At 46.1% G+C, this 13,429-nt stretch overlaps 1 protein-coding gene across 2 annotated transcripts in view; it reads left to right on the forward strand.

The window, feature by feature from the left end:
* EXOC6B (exocyst complex component 6B) overlaps positions 1 to 13,429 on the forward strand; it is a 395,920-nt gene that overhangs the window by 269,863 nt on the left and 112,628 nt on the right. For both annotated transcript variants that reach the window (XM_063925254.1, XM_063925260.1), the window contains one exon: positions 4,383 to 4,456. In XM_063925254.1, coding sequence (XP_063781324.1) covers positions 4,383 to 4,456 — 74 coding nt within the window. The remainder of the gene's footprint in view (positions 1 to 4,382; positions 4,457 to 13,429) is intronic.

The raw sequence follows: 13,429 nt of genomic DNA on the forward strand, positions 1-13,429 counted from the left end.
AAGTCATCCCCACTCTTATCCTTGCTAGGAAGGGTGTGACGTCGAAACACTATCACCGTATTTGGAGGAAATATATTTCCTGGTGCGAGTCCAAGAAAGCTCCAGTGAAGAAGTTTGACCTTGGACGTTTTCTACATTTTCTACAAAATGGAGTGGATGCGGGCCTTAAATTAGGCTCCATAAAATTGCAGATTTCTGCTTTGTCAATTTTCTTTCAGGACCTTAATGTGGTTTTGACATTCCTAAATTCACATTGGTTTGAACCTTTAAGTAAAGTGGAGTTGAAATTCCTCACTTGGAAGGTTGTCATTTTGTTAACATTGGCATCCGCAAGGCGGGTGTCTGAATTGGCGGCCTTGTCTCACAAGAGCCCTTATTTGATCTTCCATGAAGATAGGGCAGAATTGAGAACTCAGCAACAATTTCTGCAAAAGGTGGTTTCCTCTTTTCATATTAACCAACCTATTGTGGTGCCAGTGGCTACTGGCACTTTGGCTGAGGAAAAGTCTCTGGATGTCGTCAGAGCTTTGAAAATTTACGTTGCCAGAACGGCTCCAGTTAGAAAAACAGAGTCTCTGTTTGTGCTATATGCTCCCAATAAACTTGGGTATCCTGCTTCCAAGCAGACCATTGCCCGCTGGATATGTCACACGATTCAGCAGGCTCATTCCACGGCAAGTTTGCCGTTACCTAAATCGGTAAAAGCCCATTCCACTAGGAAGGTGGGCTCGTCCTGGGCGGCTGCCTGGGGTGTCTCGGCATTCCAACTTTGCCGAGCTGCTACTTGGTCGGGGTCAAACACGTTTGCTAAGTTTTACAAGTTTGATACCTTGGCCGATGAAGACCTAAAGTTTGGTCAATCGGTGCTGCAGAGTCATCCGCATTCTCCCGCCCGGTATAGAGCTTTGGTATAATCCCATGGTTCTTTTGGTGTCCCCAACATCCTCGAGGATGTAATAGAAAACAGGATTTTAATACGTACCGTTAAATCCTTTTCTATAAGTCCGTAGAGTATGTTGGGCGCCCGTCCCAGTGCGTACTGTATCTGCAGTTTAGCTCTGGTTACACACAGGTTGTGTTATGGTTTCTTCAGCTTGTTGCTGAATTTTATTCATGTCCGTTGGCATGTGTTCAGTTGAATGCCATGTTATTCGGCATGTTTATGGCATGAGCTGGTATGATGCTCACCTTGTTGTTAATTCCTTTCCTCAAAATGTCCATCTCTCCGGGCACAGTTCCAAACTGAGTCTGGGGAGGGATATAGAGGGAGGAGCCATGTCACGCCCCCTTTGAAAGTCTTAAAGTGCCCATGTCTCCTGCGGATCCGACTATATCCCATGGTTCTTTTGGTGTCCCCAACATCCTCTACGGACTTATAGAAAAGGCTTTACCGGTTGGTATTAAAATCCTGTTTTCACTAGGACAGTGGACCACAGCACAGCCTTGAAAACCCGGATAATATTTATTTTTTGTTTTGTTCATTTCAGCAAATATACATTTATGGCAACATTGGTTTTTTACTTAAGTAAGTAAAATAAAAATGACCACCTGTTGTTGTGTTTTTTTTGTTTTTTATGTTTGTATCTGGACATGTTAAAAGTAGGTCCATGTAACCACATTTATGCAAATACAAAACACCATTGGGCTACTCACTAATAAATGGAAAGCCTTCATGCTTCCAAAAGAGATCAATGTATCAGGCTATTTAAACTAAAACATTGCTGTGAATAGACTTGTATACGGAGCACTATGACACACCAGAGCTACGTAAGGTGCGTTATGCTGACAGCCCAGCGGCCGTAATTCAGGAACTCTCCGCATCTCCTCAGACCAGCATTGTGACTCTGGTGGGGAAACCTGCAAATCTGCTGCTTCCTAATGAGCTGCATAGAGAGAGTGCGTAGTCGTGCTCAGACATCGCAGAGCAGGTGCTGTCAACCTGAGCAGCAGGGGACCCTGACCTCTGCACACCCAGCCAAGGCCTCCTCTGTCACTGTCCCCAGCAGGGATGAAGACAGACGATGGCCATCCATCAGTGTCAGGCATATAAGTGAGCAGTGAATAGGAGCCACAGATAAAACTCTGATTCCTTTTCCTGTGTGAAGCAGGAGGTTTTGTTGTCTGGCAGCTTCTGTCTTGTAATCTACTTGTTTAAAGATTTACAGACTGCAGCCCTGCTGGAGGAGGGGGGGGGGGGGGGGGCTGGAGAGTGGAATGTCCATCTCTCCACTGCCATTGCCCTGTCCCTGCCTGTCCAACTCTGCCATCACAGATCTCTCTCTGGCTGTGACTCCTGAGGTGACAATATCTCTTACATTTTATTGCATTTAGGCGTCAGACTCTCAGTCCCTTCCTGGCAGCTCTCAAAAAGCATTGAATCACATTTTACTGGCCGCCTATGAAATTACAATGAAGCTGGCCTGTACGGACCTGGCAGGGCCCTAAGCTTATTGCTGAGCTACAGTGTGCTGATTAGGGAATGCCTTTTATTCAAAACTATTCACTCCTTGGTGTAATGTTAACATCCAGGCTTGGTTTGGGTTCCATTAGGTGTTAAGCAATAGTTATGTACTGTACTGGCCAGTTTAGTGTACAATGTAGTACAGGTTGAGTATCCCATATCCAAATATTCCCAAATACGTAATTTTTTGAGTGAGATAGTGAAACCTTTCTTTTCTGATGGCTCAATGTACACAAACTTTGTTTAATACGCAAAGTTATTACAAATACAGGTTGAATATCCCATATCCATATATTCCGAAATACGGAATATTCCGAAATACGGACTTTTTTGAGTGAGAGTGAGATAGTGAAACCTTTGTTTTTTGATGTCTCAATGTACACAAACTTTGTTTAATACACAGTTATTAAAAATATTGAATTAAATGACCTTCAGGCTGTGTGTATAAGGTGTATATGAAACATAAATTAATTGTGTGAATGTACACACACTTTGCTTAATGCACAAAGTTATAAAAAATATTGGCTAAAATGACCTTCAGGCTCTGTGTATAAGGTGTATATGTAACATAAATGCATTCTGTGCTTAGATTTAGGTCCCATCACCATGATATCTCACTATGGTATGCAATTATTCCAAAATACGGAAAAATCCGATATCCAAAATTCTTCTGGTCCCAAGCATTTGGGATACTCAACCTGTATCTTTCCTTTTTCCACCAGGCCTTTTCTTTAGTGTGAATGGACGTGGACTGTGACATATTTCTATGTTTTAGTGCTTATTAGTTGCGATTTGTGTGAAACCGCCATGTTGCACATTACGAAAGTAAAGAACGTATACACAGATAGGATCGCAGCATTAGATGAGCCCTCTGCTCACGAGGTCTTATAAAGACACGTTTAAGGGAAGACGCATGCTGCTAGCATCCCACCAGCCACATATGAATGCATACTCCATGGCACACCTTACGTGTACTGTTCTGCCCCGTCACTTTATCAGGAACAAATTGAAGCGATAGAGCGGAACAGAATCCAGGGACACGCCCCTCCTATCACACATTCCAGCTCCAATTACACGGCGGCACTAAGAGACACTAAGATCTGCCCCATAATGCCCACAAATCCGGCAAAGCGCGCCTCTGAGCGGCCTCGCACGGCGGACACAGTCTCAGCAAATTCTCATCCGGCGAATATTATGAGAACGCAACACAATGTCTGCTCTGAAAGAACATCACACTATACAGCGCACATAGACAGTCCCTTTCATCCCTGCCCGGGATAATATTACAGCGGAGAGACCATGTAATCATCTTAGAAAGCCTCCGAGCCGCTGTGCAAATGTGCAGGACCCCTGGATATAATGCACCATAACAGATAATGGAAATATGCAGGAAGGGCACAATCGGCGATGCGTCAGCCAGTTATTTATTATTGATAAATACGCATGGGATGAGGTGACAGGCATGAAATCGCAAAATTCCTTCTGCAATATACAAAGCTCTCGTAACTGAAAGAACTTTTCACAGCTGAAAATGTTATTGTGGAAAGATGGGAAAAAGGAGAAAAAAACACTTTTTTATTTGTTCTTTCCTTTATCCACCAGCCCTGACAATACCACCCCCACCTCCAGCCATCTCCCTTTTAGATGTTTCTCCATAGTGTGGAGCCCGGAGTGGTCCATGGGAATAGATTTCAGGTTGAGTCAGTACAGTTTCCTTGCTGTCAGGATGGTGGAATTAATGGTGTTTTGATGACACAAATTTTGAAGAGCAGACAATGAGTATGAAGGCAGAAGGACATCGCTCCTTAGAAGCCTGTTCCTCCTCTCCCCCAGCCTCCCTTGTCCTCGCTGTCATCCGTCTGCCAATCTTCCTGTCCATGCTTATTTAAAGGCGCTTTTCATGGCTTGTTCTTTCCCACAGGGTTTGCCAGATCCGGACCAGTGCCTGGGTTCCAAGGGGACACACTGCAGTTGGCCTTCATCGACTTAAGACAAGTAAGCCTTTGTTGTTTTGTGTTTTGTTTCCCTTTTAAGATGTGTGACTGAGGGCCCATGAGGTCTCAAGGAGCGAGAGAAGACAGCGAGAATGAATGGGGAGGGGGGCTCCGAGGAGGGGGCAAAATTAGATTCGAGGGATTAAACGCCAGAGACCTATGTCTCCCTCGCCTTTTGAGGACTGTCAGGTCGGGTTCTCTGGCCTTTGCGGTGATGGACGCGAGGGGAAAGTGACGCTGTGACGCTTTCCTAAAGAGCTGACCCCTGCCTTGTGCAACACGTATATGACTTTTTGCAGGGCACTAAAGCGGAGAGACTTTAACGCTAAACAAGAGAGCAAGGAGAAACCCCGTGTTCTCACGGCTGCCAAATTCACAGCAGAAAATTAGAGGAGATGTGCAGTCTCCGGATCGTACTCCACCGGCACTCGTAGGGGAGCGTAGGAACGGAGCTAGAACGTGCTTTTTCCGCTACACTGATCATACTCGCCGTGGCACGTTGCTGCCTATGAGCTATGCACATACGTTCTGTTTGCCAGGTGTGTAGTGTATATAGTGCAGAACGGCTCCTCTGCATTGCATAGGCAGTAATATGGGGCCGAATTCAGAGTTGATCGCAGCAGCAAATTTGTTAGCAGTTGGGCAAAACCATGTGCACTGCAGGGGGTGGGGAGGGGGGAGATATAACATGTGCAGAGAGAGTTAGATTTGGGTGGGGTGTGTTCAAACTGAAATCTAAATTGCAGTGTAAAAATAAAGCAGCCAGTATTTACCCTGCACAGAAACAAATTATCCCACCCAAATCTAACTCTCTCTGCACGTGTTATATCTGCCCCCCTTGCAGTGCACATGGGCCCTCATTCCGAGTTGTTCTCTCGCTAGCTGCTTTTAGCAGCATTGCACACGCTAAGCCGCCGCCTACTGGGAGTGAATCTTAGCTTTGCAGAATTGCGAACGAAAGATTTGCATAATTGCGAATATAAATTTCTTTGCAGTTTCTGAGTAGCTCGGGACTTACTCTGCCACTGCGATCAGTTCAGTCAGTTTCGTTCCTGGTTTGACGTCACAAACACACCCAGCGTTTGCCCAGACACTCCCCCGTTTCTCCAGCCACTCCCGCGTTTTTCCCAGAAACGGCAGCGTTTTTCCGCACACACCCATAAAACGTCTAATTTCCGCCCAGAAACACCCACTTCCTGTCAATCACACTCCGATCACAGAACGATGAAATATCCTCGTTATGCCGTGAGTAAAATACCTAACTTTTGTGTAAAATAACTAAGAGCATGCGCTCTGCGAACCTTGCGCAGTAAGCGACTAATCGCAATATAGCGAAACTCGGCAACGAGCGAACAACTCGGAAAGAGGGCCATGGTTTTGCCGAACTGATAACAAATTTGCTGCTGTGATCATCTCTGAATTACACATTTACAGTGTCATTTTGCTCATATGTGTGTGTAATGTGCATGTAATGGGTAGTTCCCAGGGTGAGGCGCTCCGGCTTCTCTGCCACCTATTACATCCAGTATTCACACCCCATTGTTGACACTGCATTCTGTCATTTCTTATGGAAAAAACAAAACTTTATTATTATCCAAGATATCCATAAGAAGGACGGTTATTGGTATCACACCGAATATTGCAAGGATACGATCGCTAACAGATCATTATAATAGAACAGGAGTGAATCAATAATGAATATGCCTATTTCTTAGAATATTAGTGGTCATTCGGCCAAACACATGAAATCGGTAATGTACTCTTTGTAATCAAACATTAGCAGCAGAGCAGGACGTTCTGTAGAGGACATGCCACAGTCGTAGGTTGCCACCGTTCCAACCAGTCTGTCACATTTCTGCCCTGCCTGAGCTGCCCCTGCCACCTTTACGTGATGTTATTGAGTAGTCAGAACTTCTAATAGCAACAAACAGCTCATCCACGAAGCGCCAAGCCGAACAAGCTCACGGAACGTGCAGCCGAGGGCTGCAGCATGTACCAATAGTCTCTCCTGGTCCGCGCAAAAACCGTTCAAAGGGAAGCTCTTGGGTTTGGTTTCCATGGCCGAGCAGCTGCACACAAACCTCAGGTCACCACGAACAGTGCCAGATGTCTGCAGGAGTGGTGTAAAGCACGCCGCCTGGGGCAGTGGAAATGCTTCCTGCCTCAATACATACTGCCAGCTGCAACGTTTGGTGGAGGAGGGGGGTAATGGGGCTGCTGTTCATGGTTTGGCCAGGGCCACCTCGTTCCAGTGATCCTAATACTATGGCAAGCAGTGAGATTCTGTGGAACTGTGTGCTACCAACCTTGATGCAACAGTGTGGGTGGAGGTCCTCTCCTGTGTCAGCAGGACCATGCCCCCATGCACAAAGGCAGGTCCACCAGAAATTGGATTGCTGGGTTTGGTGAGGACAAACTTGACTACCATGCCCAGAGCCCTGACCCCAACTCCATCAAACTCCTTTCTGATGTATTGGAACGCCAACTGAGAGCCATCGCCCAACATCAGTGCCCAACCTCACTAATGCTCCAATGGCTCCATGAAGGCAAATATCCACAGCCATGTTCCAAATTCTAATGCAGAGTTCTCCCAGTAGGGGATGAGCAGATAGATATAAATAGAAACAAGAGGCGAGGGTGCACTTCCCTTTTTTATTGGGCAATAAACATCACAGAAATTAATATTTTGGTAATGACATTGACTTTGTCGAGATACTCAACACATGAATCCTAATTACCCAAATTGCAGGTGTAACCATCTTAAAAAAATCTGCAGAAAGATAGGCCAGCTAAACTGGTCTTATTAACAAAAGTTCTGTTTGACCATGGAACGTATTCCGATCATTGTAACAAAACACCCATAGCTAAAAAAACAGACCCATAACATGGCTCTAAGCCCGCTCTTCCTGACGCTGTATGGGAGTCCTTGCTAATAAGTGAGCTATGGTTCCGGTTATGTGTCTCAGGCCGGAGACGGGATGTAGTGACATAACTATGAAAGGAACAGAACCGCAAGCAAGATAATAATCTTATCATTAAAGATACCAGAAAAATACAGCCTTCAAATATAGCAAGGTCATAAATTTGTAACCCAGAATGCGGACGGAAATGCAGAAAATTGTATACCCCCCAAAATAATCCGTAATCAGATATTCCGTTACAGCATATGAACTCAGATACCATATATTAAGTATTTAGGCAGGACGCTGTGTAACAGTGATACACATTCCGTATGTCTGGTGAATATACTAAAGCCGAGTACAAAAGAGAGATCTGCCGGGTACATAATCAAACAGGGAAAATGCAGCACCCAAAGGGGCAGATGTATTAACCTGGAGAAGGGATAAGGAAGTGATATGTGCAAGGTGATAAACGTACCAGCCAATCAGCTCCAATATGTAAAGTAACAGTTAGGAGCTGATTGGCTGGTGTGTTTATCACCTTGCATTTATTTATTTAGAAACCTCATATAGGCATAATAGAAGAAAGAGGAGTGACGGAACATCAGTACCAGCCAATCCGCTCCAATATGTAAATTAACAGTTAGGAGCTGATTGGCTGGTGCGTTTATCACCTTGCTTTTATTTATTTAGAAACCTCATAGGCATAATAGCAGGAAGAGGAGTGACGGAATTGCACAGTAGTCCTTTTCATGGGCTCATTCCTGAAGGCAAATTCATTGCGGCCACTTCATTTAGGAGCGTTCTTGTGAGAATTAAATACTGATTGGAAAATGTAGCATATTACAGCTTTATTTATGCAGTGCGCGTACCCAAGAAACGCGACATTCAATTAGAAATAGACATTTGTGGGCATCGTCGTGATGTTGCGTTGTGTATCTACAAAGTGTGACCTGGTAGGAGTGCATTAAAACCTGGGGAAATCATTCCAGACCCCGAATAAAGGGGTAGCTGAGATGGTAGGACCATATGGAAGGCTGTTCATGGCCATAAGGAAAGTAATGCAAATGGTTGATTTTCACTTTATTTATTTATTTATTTATTTATTTATTTATTTTAAGTAATGGTGGAAAAATGACAGCCAGCGAGGAATTTTCAGCAGATTGGTTTTTACAGGATTTGTTGGGGGCATTGTGATTTTTCCGTAAGGTGTAATGGTTAGCATTACTGCCTCACAGCACTGAGGTCATGGGTTTGGTTCCCACCATGGCCACAACTGTGTGGAGTTTGTATGTACTCCCCGGACTTCCGTGGGGTTTTTCTGGGTGCTCCGGTTTCCTCCCGCAATCCAAAAATATGAACCATAGTGTATAGGGCAGACTAGATGGCCAAGTGGTTCTAGATTGTATATTTGTAAGCCCTTTCCATACTTCTCCTGTTCTTTGTTACTCACAGTTGTATAATGCTGTCCCACCCAGTGCTAACAAAGTGACCGCTGCGGGTCTGCTTGGGCTGTTGTTTGGAAGTAGGCTTCCTGATAGTGATTATGAGGCAGATGTATTAAGCCTGGAAAAGTGATAAAGCAGTGATAAGTGCAATGTGATAACGCACCAGCCAATCAGCTCCTAACTGTAAATGTACATATTGGAGCTGATTGGCTGGTGCGTTATCACCTTGCACTTATCACTGCTTTATCACTTCTCCAGGCTTAATACATCTGCCCCTATATTATTACTATTGGGCAGTGTAGTCTTGTACTGGGTCAGTCTTGCTGCGATATAGGGCCAGACAGCTGATACTGTGTTCCGCATGTGGGTGTAACGGCCAGTGTAAGGGTCAGTCTGTGTAATGACAGGGAGCACACATGTATAATCCCGTATGCAGTGATCAGCAAGCTTGGGAACTCTGCTAGAGGGGAGAGATGTTTCCCAGCCTGCAGGACAGAGCGTGGTACATACATGATGGCTTTTGCTGGTGAGCGCTGTGGAGACGGCCGGGTAGGTTGTGTTCTCCGCAGAGAGAGAGAGAACAGTCTGTGTTGGTGGAATCCCGTGTCTGCCTTCTATGAGCTGTGCGCGGGTAACCTGACCCCTGTGCTAGCATGCAGGCGCACCAGCTGAGAGCCATCAGGACTCCTAATGATCTCATGTATTGTATTTTATTTGTTTTGCTTTTGTACTGATCTATAAACCACACACAATGTCAGGGCCAATTACTAAGTGCTAACTGCATGATCATAAACAAAACTATTCCGTTGTACGGCAAGCCGCAGAATTCCACAGAAAGCATTAAAGTGTTATGCCAGGCACAGCAGGGTGTATTCACTGGAGAAGTGTGGATGGTTATCACACAGGCCATACAGGCGTATTACATTGCAGATCACAGTGTACAGACGCAGGGACTACCTGCACCTCACGGACAGAGACATGCTTGCCGTGTGTTTTATTTCTAACAATGGGGCGGATGCATTAACCTGGAAAAGGCTAACGAAGTGATAAGTGCAAGGTGGTAACGTACCAGCCAATCATTACGGATTTGAAAAATGGCAGCTAGGAACTGATTGGCTGGTGTGTTATCACCTTCCACTTATCACTGCTTTATCTCTTCCCCAAGCTTAATACATCTGCCCCCAGTGTACCTTATATAGGAAGTACTTCTCAGTCTGTCCTGGTTCTATATGGACGGGGCACAGTGCTACTACTTGTGTCACACGCTGGATGTAATTCTCACTTTCTGTACCAGTTCTATATGGACAGGGCTCAGTGCTACTACTTGTGTCACATGCTGGATGTAATTCTCACTTTCTGTACCAGTTCTATATGGACAGGGCTCAGTGCTACTACTTGTGTCACATGCTGAATGTAATTCTCACTTTCTGTACCAGTTCTATATGGACGGGGCACAGTGCTACTACTTGTGTCACACGCTGGATGTAATTCTCACTTTCTCTATCGTCCTAAGTGGATGCTGGGGTTCCTGAAAGGACCATGGGGAATAGCGGCTCCGCAGGAGACAGGGCACAAAAGTAAAGCTTTTACAGGTCAGGTGGTGTGTACTGGCTCCTCCCCCTATGACCCTCCTCCAGACTCCAGTTAGATTTTTGTGCCCGGCCGAGAAGGGTGCAATTCTAGGTGGCTCTCATAAAGAGCTGCTTAGAGAGTTTAGCTTAGGTTTTTTATTTTACAGTGATTCCTGCTGGCAACAGGATCACTGCAACGAGGGACAGAGGGGAGAAGAAGTGAACTCACCTGCGTGCAGGATGGATTGGCTTCTTGGCTACTGGACATGAAGCTCCAGAGGGACGATCACAGGTACAGCCTGGATGGTCACCGGAGCCACGCCGCCGGCCCCCTCACAGATGCTGAAGCAAGAAGAGGTCCAGAATCGGCGGCTGAAGACTCCTGCAGTCTTCTTAAGGTAGCGCACAGCACTGCAGCTGTGCGCCATTTTCCTCTCAGCACACTTCACACGGCAGTCACTGAGGGTGCAGGGCGCTGGGGGGGGGCGCCCTGGGAGGCAAATGTAAACCTTTAAAAAGGCTAAAAATACCTCACATATAGCCCCAGAGGCTATATGGAGATATTTACCCCTGCCTAAATGTACTAAATAGCGGGAGACGAGCCCGCCGGAAAAGGGGCGGGGCCTATCTCCTCAGCACACGGCGCCATTTTCTGTCACAGCTCCGCTGGTCAGGAAGGCTCCCAGGTCTCTCCCCTGCACTGCACTACAGAAACAGGGTATAACAGAGAGGGGGGGCAAAATAAATGGCAATATATTAATATAAAAGCAGCTATAAGGGAGCACTTAATCATAAGGCTATCCCTGTCATATATAGCGCTTTTTGGTGTGTGCTGGCAGACTCTCCCTCTGTCTCCCCAAAGGGCTAGTGGGTCCTGTCTTCGTATAGAGCATTCCCTGTGTGTCTGCTGTGTGTCGGTACGTGTGTGTCGACATGTATGAGGACGTTATTGGTGTGGAGGCGGAGCAATTGCCAAATATGAGGATGTCACCTTCTAGGGGGTCGACACCAGAATGGATGCCTTTATTTGTGGAATTACGGGATAGCGTCAACTCGCTTAAGCAGTCGTTTGCCGACATGAGGCGGCCGGACACTCACTTAGTGCCTGTCCAGGCGCCTCAAACACCGTCAGGGGCTGTAAAACGCCCCTTGCCTCAGTCGGTCGACACAGACCCAGACACAGGCACTGATTCCGGTAGTGAAGGTGACGAATCAACCGTATTTTCCAAAAGGGCCACACGTTATATGATTTTGGCAATAAAGGAGATGTTACATTTAGCTGATACTACAGGTACCACTAAACAGGGTATTATGTGGGGTGTGAAAAAACTACCAGTAGTTTTTACCGAATCAGAAGAATTAAATGACGTGTGTGATGAAGCGTGGGGTGCCCCGATAAAAAACTGCTAATTTCAAAGAAGTTATTGGCTTTATACCCTTTCCCGCCAGAGGTTAGGGAGCGCTGGGAAACACCTCCTAGGGTGGACAAAGCGCTAACACGCTTATCAAAACAAGTGGCGTTACCCTCTCCTGAGACGGCCGCACTTAAAGATCCATCAGATAGGAGGATGGAAAATATCCAAAAAGGTATATACACACATGCAGGTGTTATACTACGACCAGCTATTGCGACTGCCTGGATGTGCAGTGCTGGGGTAGTTTGGTCAGAGTCCCTGATCGAAAATATTGATACCCTGGACAGGGACAATATTTTACTGTCGTTAGAACAAATAAAGGATGCATTTCTTTATATGCGTGATGCACAGAGAGATATCTGCACACTGGCATCACGGGTAAGTGCTATGTCCATTTCGGCCAGAAGAGCTTTATGGACACGACAGTGGACAGGCGATGCGTAGAGGAGTTATTTGGGGTCGGTCTATCGGATTTGGTGGCCACGGCTACGGCCGGGAAATCCACCTTTCTACCTCAAGTCACTCCCCAACAGAAAAAGGCACCGACCTTTCAACCGCAGCCTTTTCGTTCCTTTAAAAATAAGAGAGCAAAGGGCTATTCATATCTGCCACGAGGCAGAGGACGAGGGAAGAGACAGCAACAGGCAGCTCCTTCCCAGGAACAGAAGCCCTCCCCGGCTTCTACAAAAGCCTCAGCATGACGCTGGGGCTTCGCAAGCGGACTCGGGGGCGGTAGGCGGTCGTCTCAAGAATTACAGCGCGCAGTGGGCTCACTCGCAGGTAAATCCCTGGATCCTGCAGATAATATCTCAGGGGTACAGGTTGAAATTAGAGACAGAGCCACCTCGCCGTTTCCTGAAGTCTGCTTTACCAACGTCCCCCTCAGAAAGGGAGACGGTTTTGGAAGCCATTCACAAGCTGTATTCTCAGCAGGTGATAGTCAAGGTACCTCTTCTACAACAAGGGAAGGGGTATTATTCCACTCTTTTTGTGGTACCGAAGCCGGATGGCTCGGTAAGGCCTATTCTAAATCTGAAGTCCTTGAACCTGTACATAAAGAAGTTCAAGTTCAAGATGGAGTCACTCAGAGCAGTGATAGCGAACCTGGAAGAAGGGGACTTTATGGTATCCTTGGACATCAAGGATGCGTATCTCCACGTTCCAATTACCCCTCACACCAGGGGTACCTCAGGTTCGTTGTACAAAACTGTCACTATCAGTTTCAGACGCTGCCGTTTGGTTTGTCCACGGCACCTCGGGTCTTTACAAAGGTAATGGCCGAGATAATATTTCTTCTTCGAAGAAAAGGCGTATTAATTATCCCATACTTGGACGATCTCCTAATAAGGGCAAGGTCCAGAGAACAGCTAGAGATGGGTTTAGCACTATCTCGAGAGGTGCTAAAGCAGCACGGATGGATTCTGAATATTCCAAAATCCCAATTAATGCCGACAACTCGTCTGCTGTTCCTGGGGATGATTCTGGACACAGTTCAGAAAAGGTTTTTCTTCCCGAAGAAAAAGCCAAGGAGTTATCTGACCTGGTCAGGAACCTCCTAAAACCAGGAAAGGTGTCTGTACATCAATGCACAAGAGTCCTGGGAAAAAATGGTAGCTTCTTACGAAGCAATCCCTTTCGGC

Source organism: Pseudophryne corroboree, chromosome 1 (assembly GCF_028390025.1).
Source record: "Pseudophryne corroboree isolate aPseCor3 chromosome 1, aPseCor3.hap2, whole genome shotgun sequence".
NCBI lineage: Eukaryota > Metazoa > Chordata > Amphibia > Anura > Myobatrachidae > Pseudophryne > Pseudophryne corroboree.